At 61.6% G+C, this 12,750-nt stretch overlaps 1 protein-coding gene across 1 annotated transcript; it reads right to left on the bottom strand.

Annotated features, from left to right (window-relative positions):
* Nucleotides 1-2,503: 2,503 nt before the first annotated feature.
* LOC119094998 (exportin-6-B) lies at nucleotides 2,504-12,290 on the bottom strand. The gene is made up of 14 exons (XM_037217907.1): nucleotides 12,259-12,290; nucleotides 11,059-11,295; nucleotides 10,548-10,572; nucleotides 10,371-10,499; nucleotides 9,840-9,889; nucleotides 9,003-9,177; nucleotides 8,158-8,192; nucleotides 7,998-8,082; nucleotides 7,234-7,417; nucleotides 6,409-6,564; nucleotides 4,776-4,939; nucleotides 3,873-3,937; nucleotides 3,290-3,470; nucleotides 2,504-2,806 (listed from the first exon to the last, which is right to left on the bottom strand). The coding sequence occupies exons 1-14, from the start codon at nucleotides 12,288-12,290 to the stop codon at nucleotides 2,504-2,506; spliced, it is 1,821 nt and encodes a 606-aa protein (XP_037073802.1).
* Between the last annotated feature and the right edge of the window lie 460 nt (nucleotides 12,291-12,750).

Genomic DNA, 12,750 nt, shown 5'->3' with positions numbered 1-12,750 from the left:
CGGTCTTTGTTCCCTGCTGTGGTCCGCGGTCATTTATCCGCCCGGCGTGCTCGCCGGAGGCGGGGATGGAGGCCGAGCCTCTCCAGTGGCCACCCACGGCTGGAGCGGCCCAGAAGAGCTCCGCAGGACTGCACCTCGCTCAGTCCACCGTCCACCGTCCACCGACTCGCCCCCTCCCCCTTCGCAGGCACGCAAAGCAACGGGCGAAGCAACAAGCAAGGAACACTCCTCTTCCTGGCCCGGGGTTTTGACACCCCATCGTGAAAAAACAACAAACACGCAGTTGGACCTCCTTCTTCCCTGACAATAGCCAGGAAGCTACGCTTGCGAGGGGCAAGATCGACACACGCCGCGACCGAACTCGACCCAGCTCGGCCCGGCTCGCACCAATGCCGCTTTTGAAGCTGTGCACCAGCGCCGACCCTGCGCCGGCGGCGCCCTTACCGCTGCCCGTGTCTGCTGCGCCAGCGCCACCTCTCCCTAAGGCTGACTTCGCACCCCGGACCATGTACACAACTGTCACCAGGTATAATGTCACTCCCCTGTCAAACAGCCCAGTGGCCGCGCTTGTGACCGTGTGTGACGTCACCGAAACCAGTCGGCGCTGTCCCTGCTGAGTGGCCGACAGCAACCGCCATCTATGTGCCGCCCAGGACGACCGGCAGGCAGCGTAAGCTCCGCTGGCGGCCAGCGCATCCCAAGCATCCCGTTATCGGTGTCGGTCTGTCCCCCCGGTGCGAGGCCGAGGCCGACTCACGGCCTCGGCGGTGGTCCCGGCTCCATGTCACAGCCTTGGCGTCGGTTCGAGCCTTGGTCTACGTTCCGGAGTTCGACTTTATCTGGTTAAGGTTCCGGTCTTGTTCCCGCCGGGGGTATCAGAACCGGTTTTCTTCTCTGTGTCAGTATGGTTTGGTCTGGTCTGGTCTGGTCTGGACCGGACTGGGCTGGTCTAGTCTAGTACATTCTAGTTTCGTCTGGTCCAGTCTAGTATAGTCTAGCCTAGTCTAGTCTGGTCTGGTCTGGTCTGGTCTGGTCTGGTCTGGTCTGGTCTGTCTGCTCTGCCACCACCGGTCTGCAGCAGCCACGAAAAACTGGTACACTATTGCGAATGAAAAATCGTTAAACAAAATATTCAGGGAGAGACCTTTGTGCCGGCGTCAGGCCACAGTAAGCGGTACCGGTGACTGATCGCCTCTGATGATAGTCCGAGCGTAAAAGTAGTCTGTCATGCTAAATGCAAAGATGTTGAGCATCTTCTCATTTGTCACGCACGCGCCGGCCCCTGCCAGTACTGTTGGGATCAGCCTCAGTGTCAGCCAGTGTCAGTCAGCGTCAGTTCAGATCACTCCCAGTCCCCGCCGCATCAGCTGAGCTGGTGCGCCTCGCCAAATCAAGTGAAGAGGAAGAAATAGGCTTCCTGCAACACGCCCACATCTCGGGCATCTGTGGTCTCACTTTGGTGCCGCGCAGTCACCGATCCGCCGGTGTGGTGTAACCACCAACCTTCGCCGCAGTCGGACAAGAACGAGCGGATTCCATATTGCACGTTTTCGGGATAGCCAAGGCATATAAGCCGCCCCACCCGCGGGCGCCCGTCCCACCAAGCCCTGGCGTACCCCCAGCGTCCTGCCGGAGGACTTCAGCCGGTCACCTCCGCCGGCTCCGGCTCCCCCGGCCAGAACCGCGGCTCATCGGAGCCGCTGCGTCTCATCAGAGCCGCCGCGTCTCAGACTGCCTGCTCGCCGGCAGACTCACTAACCGGCGACTCCGCCTCGTCAGCATACTCTGGTTCACCGCCGCCCCGAGTCACCCACGGGCTCCGGCTCACCGCCGCCCCCGAGTCACCCACGACCGGCGCCCCGAGTCACCCACGGACCCTGGCTCACCGCCGCCCCGAGTCACCCACAGACTCCGAGTCACCCACGGACTCTGGCTCACTACCGCCCCGAGTCACCCACGGACTCTGGCTCACCGCCGCCCCGAGTCACCGATGGACTCTGGCTCACCACCGCATCGAGTCACCCACGGACTCTGGCTCACCACCGCCCCGAGTCACCCACGGACTCTGGCTCACCAACGCCCCGAGTCACCCACGGACTCCGGCTCACCACCGCCCGAGTGACCCACGGACTCTGGCTCACCGCCGCCCCGAGTGACCCACGGACTCCGGCTCACCGCCGCCCCGAGTCACCCACGGACCCTGGCTCACCGCCGCCCCGAGTCACCCACGGACTCCAGCTCACCGCCGCTCCGAGTCACCCACGGACTCTGGCTCACCGCCGCCCCGAGTCACCGAGGGACTCTGGCTCACCGCCGCCCCGAATCACCCAGAGACTCTGGCTCACCGCCGCCCCGAGTCACCCACGGACTCTGGCTCATCACCGCTCCAAGTCACCCAGGGACCTGGCTCACCGCCACCGCCGTCACCCGCGGCCTCCGGCTCGCCACCGCGCCGACGCCGCATCAGACCGACTGGCCGCCGCCGCGGCCGGCGCGCAGGCTCTCATTGACCAGCCGGGTAGTAGCGCAGGTCGCTGACGAAGCGGTGCAGGTCGGCGCTGAACGTGGGCAGGTCGGTGCGGCGCGGCAGCAGGGCGGCCAGCGTGCGCCGCTGCGGCGCGTCCAGGCCCGGCGTGTCCAGCAGCACGCCCGGCACGAACCGGTCGAAGAAGTCGGCGAAGTCGACGGCGGCCAGCTCGTGCAGGCAGCCGGCGATCTCGTCGCGCAGCAGGTCGTGCGAGCGCTGCAGCAGCGTCTGCAGCAGCACCGTCATGAAGCGTGCCAGCAGCAGGCGGCGGAACACCGGCTGTCGGACAGAGACGGTCGGGGTTAGGGGCAGGTGCTGGCAGCGACGGCACAGTGGCGACACGGACACCTGGGGCCGTTAATGGAAGATGTACGCACGCCAAACACGGTGATTACTTCGGTTCAGTTAGATAAAATAGCACGTGTCATTGAGTCTTTGGCGCCCGGCGATGGTAACTGAACACGGCAATACTCCCGACATTCCCGGTTTTTTGCTGGCTTTAGTCGCTTTATTCCTGCAAGTTACTACTAAGCAAGACACCGGTGTAAAACAAAGCTCTGTCCAGCACATAAAAAATGCAAACCGCCGAGTTTTCGAGACCCTGTTTCCTCACTATAGAAAATACTAAGCGCTCCAAGGAAATTACTAATATCACCCTGCTAAAAGGCCCTGATGCATCAACTGAGGCATGTGATCTCACGTCGGCAAATCAGCCGAGACAAGCTTGCCCCCCCCCCCCCCTCCACCGCACTCGGGCCCGACCTTGTGATAGAGCTTCCACTTGCAGTTGAGCATCTGCAGTGTGGCCAAGTTCAGGCGGAACACGTTGATGTCGGCCTGCAGGAACGACTGGCCCATGGCCTCGAGGATGACCACGAACTGCTTCTCGTTCGTCACCTCGTCCTCCTCGGCCACGGAGCTGAGCGTCTTCAGCACTGAGCTCCTGCGCAGGTCAACGCGCACGGTTGACACAAGTTCGGCGGCGGCAGCCCGCGAAACGAGCATAACAGCACCCAAGAGTGGAGCTTTCCGTTCATGTGTATTTCCGAGGCAGCTCTAGTCCAGCACAGCATGGTCGAAATAACATGTCTTTGCTAGATCGAGCATGCATACGGATGCTCACCACAGATGCGTGAGGACTTGACCGCGGTCAGGAGTAGTTCTTCGCGATCTGGATTCGCGCGAAGGACCTGACCTTCGTCCATTTCCAATACGATACACCGGCGACCAGCTGACCGGCCGTTCAAGGACACACTTCGGTTTACGGAACCCACCGGGGTCCACAAACGGCCGACGCCGCCGAACGACACCCCGAACCCGGCCAGCAGCGGCGCGGCGCTCCCACCTGAAGAAGTAGCGCCAGTTGTGCTCCAGCACGGCAGCCAGCAGGTCGAAGAAGGGCACCTTCAGCTCGGGCGAGGCACGCTCCGCCAGCAGCGGCTGGAGCCGCTCTAGCGCCAGCTCCAGCACCGGCGCCAGCAGCCGCCGGAAGGCAGCGCTCGGCTCGCTGACGATCAGCCGCAGCAGCAGCAGGAACTTCTCCAACGCCGCGCAGCCGGCAGAGCCTGGCGAGGGGCGCGGGGGCAGGGTCAGGCCGGCGGCGGGTGCGGGGTCAGGCCGGCAGCTGGGGCGGGGTCAAGGCGGCAGTGGGGGCGAGGTCAGGGTGGCAGCGGGGCGGGGTCAGGACAGCAATGGGGTGCGGGGCCAGGCCGGCAGCCGGGGCGGAGTCAGGGCGGCAGCGGGGGCGGAGTCAGGGCGGCAGTGGGGGCGGAGTCAGGGCGGCAGCGGTGGCCGGGTCAAGCCGGCAGCGGGTGCGGGGTCAGGCCGGCAGCGGGTGCGGGGGTCAGGCCGGCAGCGGGCGCGGGGTCAGACCGGCAGCGGGGGCAGGGTCAGGCCGGCAGCGGGGGCGGGGTCAGGGCTCCAGCGGGACGTGGGGGCGGCTGGGACACAACACGCAGGTGGAGAGCGATGGCGTCTGATGAGGCCAGCTCGCAGACATACCGCGGCACGGAGCGCGGCGCTAGGCCTAGGTGCCCTCAGTTCCTCGCACATGCCAACGTGCCTCGTCTTGGACCGCATCGCTCGTCCAGACAGTGATCTGGTTACGACGGGCCATCGGAACAGTCCGGCCGCAGCTTACGCTCGCGCTGCTGCCTTCACGCGAGCCAGGCACCAGAGCTCATCGGCCCCCATTGCCGGCAAACACGACTCGACCACACGTCAGCGCGCCCTGCCACAGGCTTAAGACTCTCAGCCGCCACCTACCCTCTTCCAGCATGTTCCTGGCCAGCGCGTCCCTGCTGAAGACGTCGATGAACATCTGGACACACTGCTCGGCGAACTGGCCGCCCATCTGCGCCCGCAGCGCCTCGAACGCCGCCAGGAAGAAGGACAGCACGTCCTGGCACACGTCTGCAGAACGGTAGCGCAGGGTCAGGCCACGCTTCTGTCGGACGCGGCGGCCGGGCAAACCGTCTCTTACGCCACATGCCGGCACGATGCGACCGTTACGACGGACGTACATACGACCGTTACGACGGACGTACATGCGACGGCTTGTGACGCATTGCACAGACGGATTTAGGACGTATTTGTATAGCAAGTAACACGTGCTTTAGACAGTCTCACGAGCTGTTTCGCTGGTGAGTGTTACACGACCGCGCGGCCGTTGGCGTAACAAGGCGTCATGCCGAGCATCAAGGCGTCTTGGCGGTGGAGGCGGGCGAGGCGACATTATATGTGGCAGCCAGGCACGTTCCACATCGATGCCAATGGGTTTGATGAGTCTTGAAGACAATGCATTTTGCGAGAACGTACCAATACACGGTTGACGCTAAGGCCTCTGCGTGTTTAAATAACCATTGTAATCAGCAGCGCTCCATGATGGGTTGTGCGCCGCGTGCACCGCGCAGCTTAGACAGCGGTCCGCTAATGAACCGTTCGAGACCTAAGTGGCAAATACAATGTCTGGTTGTGAATCTGGTTAGCCTTGGTAATGTCTGGTTCTGAATCTGGTTAGCCTTGGCAAATTTATTCCACGAGACCACTGTGTTTGTAATGACTTTGCAATCGCGAGCGACAGAAAGGCGAAAAACGCAAAACTCATTGATAGCCATTGGACACATAGAGCGCTTACTGGACTGCGAAGTTCTCTTGGCCCAAGCTCTCCGAATTTCTGTCACAGCGTCTTACATTTTAGATCGGTTAAGGAGGTGGTACTGGCGGATTGCCGGCCTTTTACTGGCGCACCTTTGAGTCGGAACGATTTCAGATCGGTTAACGATCTGTAGCCGGCTGCCGACCTTTTTTAAATCAAGCGAAAAACCGGTGGGCCCACTGTTTGCAAGGAATAGCGCGTGTTCATACGCAAACAACGAATCATGCTTTTGATAGTGCGAATTTCCCTTTCCTCTTTACTAATACATTATTAGTCTGGTGTCGTTGCCGAGTAGCATGTCAAGATCTGAATCCGGCTTTCTCCAGGGCTCCTGGATTATTTCGTAATTTGTACACTCGACCCTTGTCATGTGATCAGAATTGGAACTGATATCGTGTTACTGAAATATTACAGGGGAAACCCACCCGATTCAATGGCGCCCCTGCAAATACTTAACAGTTAATGCTGCACAGCATTATATTAAGCTTCTTGTTGATGAAAACTACACGAGCACGCACTCGGTGGTTGCATGGGTCTTAACTTCGAGAAAACGTGACAAACGGGCCGGGCCACTCAAGTCGAAAATCTTCTCACGTTTCCAGTAAGAGCCTGCGGCCTCCGTTCACATAAATAAAAAATTTCGCAACGCGCGGGATCCGAACCCGGGCGTCTCTGGGCAGCCGGCCGCGTCGCCTGCCGCGCTCCTGCGGCGCCGCCGTCTCACCGGGCTGCGCGGCGAACACGGTGAAGACCCAGAGCGAGTCCCGGATGGTGTCCTGCAGGCAGTCGTGGCACAGCTGCTTGGTTTTGGTCACCTCGCTGCGCACGTTGGTCACGATCTCCGACAGCGTCGAGAGGGTCTGGCTGATCACGGGCTTGGCTGGCGGCGGAGGGGCGGCCGTCACCCGCCTGATAACGACGCACAGACGCCACAAGGCCGGCGGCCGATACCTGTAACGTCTGACCTTTGCTGACATCGGCACACAGCTCATCTCAGATCTTCGCGAGGACTGAAAGGGCTTGAGCCTCAGTCTCATTAATCAGCTCGACCCTAGGTTGCATGCCGTGAACTGGTTCAGTGTCGGATAGGAGACCAAGCGCCCTGGTTATGACCTAATCCGTCAGTATTACGACCTCACACAGCCGGCCAGGTCGTCCGTCCCGAAGACGCCTGCGGAACATTTGTGCAATGTGCAGCATTCGATGCTACAATCAAGATATATGCGCCGAAACAAGCTGAACAACTACAGGAAAACCGACCGACCCAGTCCTGACCTCTCTCATGCCGTCCCGACCTCCCTGATTCCATCCTGACCACCCTGATCTTATCCCGACCTCACTGATCCCGGTCTGATCCCCTGCTCTCGATGACTTAGGCCTGACCCCCATGACCCAGACGTGACCTTCCTGACCCAGGCCTGCCCTCCTTGACACAGGTCTGATCTCCCTGACCCAGGCTTAGCCTCTCTGACCCAGGCCTGGCCTCGCTGACCAAGCACTGACCTCGCTGACGCAGTCCCGACCCCTGACCCCGTGACCCGGCGCTGACCTCGGTCGCGCAGCTCCCTGCTGTCGGCGAGGCCGGGCGTCAGCCGCAGCCGGCGAAACTCGGCCGTCAGCGAGTCGAGGAAGACGGCCAGGTGGCGACGCCGCTCCTCCCACAGCTGGTCCCCGGCCCGCTGCCAGGGCAGCAGCAGCAGGCTCGACAGCGCCCGGTACAGCAGCAGGCGGTCCTGCCGGCCCAGCGCGCCAACAGGTGGCGGTGATCACCGCTCGGGTGCAAGGCGCAGGGTGTCACTGCTGACGTCGTCAGCGTCGGTCGGCACCGCTCGCAGAGATGGGGGACGGTGGGAGCATCGAACCCAGGCCTTCCAGTCATGAGACCAATGGTCCCTTATCCACTATCACACCACTTATAGCCTATTACACTATCCGGCTGGAAATGTCCACCCATCCCCACCCATCCACGCTGAGGGCGGTGCATTCCCCACCTGTCTCGGTGGACATTGCTGGCTTCCCGAATCAGTCTGTGTATCCGGTCGTCCTCTCAACCATTCCATCAAAAATGACTTCTTCCAAAACGCATCCGGTTTCCGCATGTACAACCACCCTCGTCTGTGCCAGTACAACCGCTGCCCTCCTTTCGTTCCGTTTCGTTACACGCAGCCGCCTGCCGACACACTCATTTTTAAGAGCAAACCTCCCACTTCAGCCCCTCCAGACCTGCCCGCTCTGCCCCAACCATACAGCTCACAGGGCCCCATTCCAGCACAAAGCGGGGACGCCGCGTGCGCGCGTCGCCGCTCGCCGCACCTGCTTGCCCAGCGTCAGCTGCCCGGCGCGACCATACAGCTGCTGGATCTGCGGGCAGTCGACCAGCGCGCCCGAGCGCACCGTGCTGGTGATGGTGACGAGCGTGGCGACGGCGGCGCGCACCAGCCGCGGCGGCGCGCGGCTCTGCACCGCCCCGCACACCGCCACCGTCATCTCGGCCACCAGGTCGTCCACCTGGCGGACGGGCGGCGGCGGTGAGGGCGGGGCCGGCATCACCGGGGGGCGACCGGCTGGGCTCACCGGCGCCGTCACTGCGTGGTCATGTGGTGCTCGTGGCGAGCGCGGACTGTGGGCGAAGCGAGAGGTACTCTTTGCGTAGCGTGAGGCACACGTGAGGAGAGATCAACGCGCGATAGAAAGCCGTTGCCCATGTCACTGATGCCGGAACGAGCACCGCGGGCCAGTGCACAGCGGGGAAGCGATAAGGCGGCATGGAAGCCAATCTGGAATCTTCATACGGTGTCTAATGGCATCGCACAGATTCTGGTGATGGCATCGGACAGATTCTGGTGATTACATCGCAAAGATTCTAGTAATGACATCGCAAAGATTCCGATGATTACATCGCAAAGATTCTGCTGATGACACCGCAAAGATTCTGGTGATGACATCGCAAAGATTCTAGTGATGACATCGCAAAGATTCCGGTGGTTACGTCGCAAACATTCTGGTGATGACATCGCAAAGATTCTAGTGACGACATCGCAAAGACACTGGTAATGACGTAAAGATCCTGGTGATCATATTGCAAAGGTTTTGGTGATGACATCGCAAAGACTCTGGTAATGACATCGTAAAGATTCTGGTGATGAAACCGCAAAAATTCTGGTGATGACATCGCAAAGATTCTGGTGATGATATCGCAAAGATTCTAGTGACGGAGGGCAGCGGTGGCCGATGACCTGCTCTGGCCACCGGCCGATGACCTGCCCTGGCCACCGGCCGATGACCCGCTCTGGCCATCGCCGTGACCGCTGGCGGTACCTGAACGCTGGTGGAGAGGTGGCCGGCGAGCGCGGCCGTCATCCAGTGGCACCAGGGCCGCAGCGTGGCCAGGCTCTGGGCGTGCACCTCCACCAGGGTGGGCCGCAGCGCGCCCGGTGGCAGCTCGGCCTCGTGCAGCCGCTGAGCGGAGCCGAACGCGGCGGCGCTCACCAGCCTGGCGGCGGGAGACGGCCGGGAGAGGTCAGCCGCGCCCGGCGACCGGAGGCCGCTCGCACGGCGCCGCGGCAGGGGCGCAGGCGGCCACGGAGCTAGCACGGGGGGATGGTACCCGGTAGAGGGAAGAGCGCCAAACTGGAGACTGAAGGGTCGTGAGCTCGACACATACACGAACTACCGGTGGAGCTTCATACAGCTGCGATCCGATCGCAGTGTGTCCTCTGACTGCCTCCGCCACCCCGTCTCCGGCGGCACCGCAGAGCCCCAGCACCACTCCCTCGTACACCAGCGGGCCCCGACGCCACGCACTCGTGCACCAGCGGGCCCCGGCACCACTCACACGTACACCAACGGGTCACGGCACCACTCACTCGTGCACCAGCGGGCATTGACACCACTCACACCTGCACCAGCGGGCCCTGGCACCACTCACTCGTGCACCAGCGGACCCCAGCACCACTCACACCTGCACCAGCGGGCCCCGGCACCACTCACTCGTGCACCAGCGGGCCGGCGTCCGGGCCGCACTCGGTCAGCAGCGGCGCCAGCCGACCCAGCATGTAGAGGTGCGTGGCCAGGTCGCGCAGCGCCGCCTGCAGGCGTGACGGGTCGGCGTCGGGCGCCAGCCGCAGCCGGCGGCCGGCCGCCGTCGGCTCGCACAGGGACGGCAGCGACACGTACGGCTCGAGCGTCTCGTGCCAGCCGGTCAGCTGCGGCACAGGGCGGCGCACGTCACGGCCGGGGTCAGCTGACGGGAGGGACCGTAACGGGGTCAGGGGCCGGGAGGGGCTCCGTCAAGCCGCTCATGTAGCTGGGGATGGCGGACGGCGTAACCAACGGACAGCAGCGTCACCAGCGGATAGCATTGGCACCAACAAACTATTCATGCAGGCCTATGTCAAGTACAGAACTTGATATGCGATACGAACCCGAGGGTACGTCCGATATATGGTGAGCTGTCACAGAGTAAATCGGACAGCGCCAGGGACGGTGCCGGCGGGCCAAAGTACGCTTTCACTGGGACAGTGCATTACCTCAGGCCCCACCGCGGCACAAATTTCCCCGCCGTAAGTGGAGTGCCCAGGTCTCTCAGCCACATCCGGAGCGCACGGCGCTGGGCCCACGCCTCGCCTTACGCCCGCCGTGCGCGTTCGCGGGGCGACCCCCGCCGCCGCGCCGCCCGCCTCTCACCAGCAGAGCGCGCACGTCCAGCGGGTAGAGCGTGGCCACGCGCTCCAGCAGGTCGGCCGTGCGCCGCAGCAGCTCGCTCCACTCGGTCTGGCCGTCCGGGTCCTCGCGCTCGTCGTCCAGCCGCTCCAGCTCGGCGCCGTGCCGCCGCAGCTGCGTCCGCTGCAGCGCCTGGCCCGCCAGCGACAGCACCGCCTCGTGGTACCTGCCGCCGCAGGGGCACCGGCTCGATCCCGGGCGGCGGTCGGCGTTCGTCGACGAAGACAGCGGGATGGGGGTGGTCGTGATGCGGGGAGGTGGGCGGTTATGGGCATCTGTACGTGAACCGAGCGCTGCCACAACGTGGGGCCTGTCGCGTTGTTACATGGCCCAATGGTCGCGAACAAAAGAAGCTCGACAACGTATACTGGAAAATCGGGAGGAAAGCTTTGAACATAGCCACTCAGAACATCCGCCTAGGTGCCAATCAAGACAAATCGTTCAACCTCCATGGAACGAAATACGAAAAAAATGTTCAAAGGAATAAAGTCGTCACTTTTGTTCTTTCACTTCCATTGACTACTGTATGTGCTATTACACCCGAATCGACGCACCTGAACGCAATTCCAGCACGGCTCATCCATTTATCGAGTTGAGAGCGGTCGCCTGGCGCCTGCCAGTGCTGCCGCCTGGCGGCCGGCGGCCAACTCACTTGGCGGCGACAGCCTCGCGGTTCTCAGTCTTGAGGCTGCACTTGGTGGCCAGATGGTCGAGGAACACGGCCCAGATGTCCAGGCAGCCGTAGTAGGCGTCCAGGTCGGGTTGCAGGAAGGTGTAGCGGAAGAGTAGAGCCAGCAGGTCCAGCACCGGGAACTGGGGCCAGGCCTCCAGCCGGCGCAGGTGAAGCGTCACGAACAGACGCAGGAACTCGGTCAGGCCGCTCAGGTAGCTGGGGAGGGCCGACGGCGTCACCACCGGACAGCAGCATCACCAACAAACATACGAACAGCAGCGTCACCGACGACAGCAGCGTCACCAACGGACGGCAGCGCCACTAACGGACAGCAACGTCTCCACCGGATAGCAGTGTCACCAAAAAACATACGCACAGCAGCGTCACCAACGACAGCAGCGTCACCAACCAACATACGCACGGCAGCGTCACCAACGAGAGCAGCACGACTAGCAAACAGCAGTGTCACCAACAAACACCAGAAATTCGGGAAGACCGAGGACGCCTTACACATACACCGTGCAAGGTACGATGTAATCGCACAATGGGGGCGGCGATTTAAAAAAAGTGACGATGAACTGACATGAACAATTAAGTTAACAACGACACAACAATAAAGACAAAGAGCAATATACAACAATAAAGAGCAATAACGACACAACGGTTCGGTACACAGGACAGCGCAGATGGCTACGTCAGCTCGTCCAGCCGGACAACCTTTTGACGGATGGCAGCGGAGATGCGCTTCCTATGCTGAGAACTTCCTACTCACTCTGGGTCCACTTCTGAGAGCTTACAAGACGTTTTGCTCCCTTCTTCCAGAAGACGTTGCAATAAATGGAATGTGTGCTTGAACAGCTGCAGCAGGAATGCTTCGAAATCCGGCGGTACACAGTTCTTGCTGCAAAAGTTCACAAAATTGCTTTAACTGACGAGGAAGCATCCTGCAGTCCACGTCTAGCACATCATAAACCTCGAAACGCATCAACGAGCCCGAAGCGTCTCTCAAAAAACCCTCACCGTGGTTAAAAAAGCTATATCAAAACATACCGTAACAAAACGCATCGGATCATACCAGCACCTCCTTTATAAAAACGTCTACAGTGGCACTAGCAAACTGTCGGTGTGCCGTGCTGTTGTAACTTGCGGTTCCCAGGCATCAGCCTGAATTCCCCCCGCCTAGAGCAGCACTCCTCCCCGACGTAAACCATCCCCACCCGGAAGTACGGGATGTGCAAAGCACCCGCACCAGCCACAGACACGTCTGCCGTGTCTGCCGGAGCTCCAGGCCCCTAGTCGTACTACGTCATTCCGTGACTGATATTTGGAGCAGTCTTGGGCCGCGAGCAATGCTCAACATAGACTTGCTGGCTATTCTGTTCAATTCCCCCACCCCACCCCACCCCACCCCACCCCACCCCATCCCATCCCATCCCATCCCATCCCATCCCATCCCATCCCATCCCATCCCATCCCATCCCATCCCACCCACCCCACCCCACCCCACCCCACCCCACCCCACCCCACCCCACACACCACACACCACACACACCACACACCACACACACACACACACACCACACCACACCACACACCACACACACCACACAACCACACCAACCCAACCCAACCCAAACCCAACCCAACCCAACCCAACCCAACCCCTACCCC

Source organism: Pollicipes pollicipes, unplaced genomic scaffold (genome assembly GCF_011947565.3).
Source record: "Pollicipes pollicipes isolate AB1234 unplaced genomic scaffold, Ppol_2.1 Scaffold_4219;HRSCAF=4965_pilon_pilon_pilon, whole genome shotgun sequence".
Classification (NCBI taxonomy): domain Eukaryota; kingdom Metazoa; phylum Arthropoda; class Thecostraca; order Pollicipedomorpha; family Pollicipedidae; genus Pollicipes; species Pollicipes pollicipes.
This window is presented reverse-complemented; position numbering and strand designations above follow the sequence as displayed.

What these genes read in the sequence shown, in the direction of transcription:
- LOC119094998 (XM_037217907.1), bottom strand. Translation starts at nt 12,290, where the DNA reads ATGGTTTACGTCGGGGAGGAGTGCTGCTCTAG. An exon ending in TGGACGTGCGCGCTCTGCTG is followed by an intron (nt 9,890 to 10,370) that starts GTGAGAGGCGGG and finishes CCTGTGCCGCAG; the next exon opens with CTGACCGGCTGGCACGAGAC. An exon ending in AGTGGAAGCTCTATCACAAG is followed by an intron (nt 2,807 to 3,289) that starts GTCGGGCCCGAG and finishes TCTGTCCGACAG; the next exon opens with CCGGTGTTCCGCCGCCTGCT.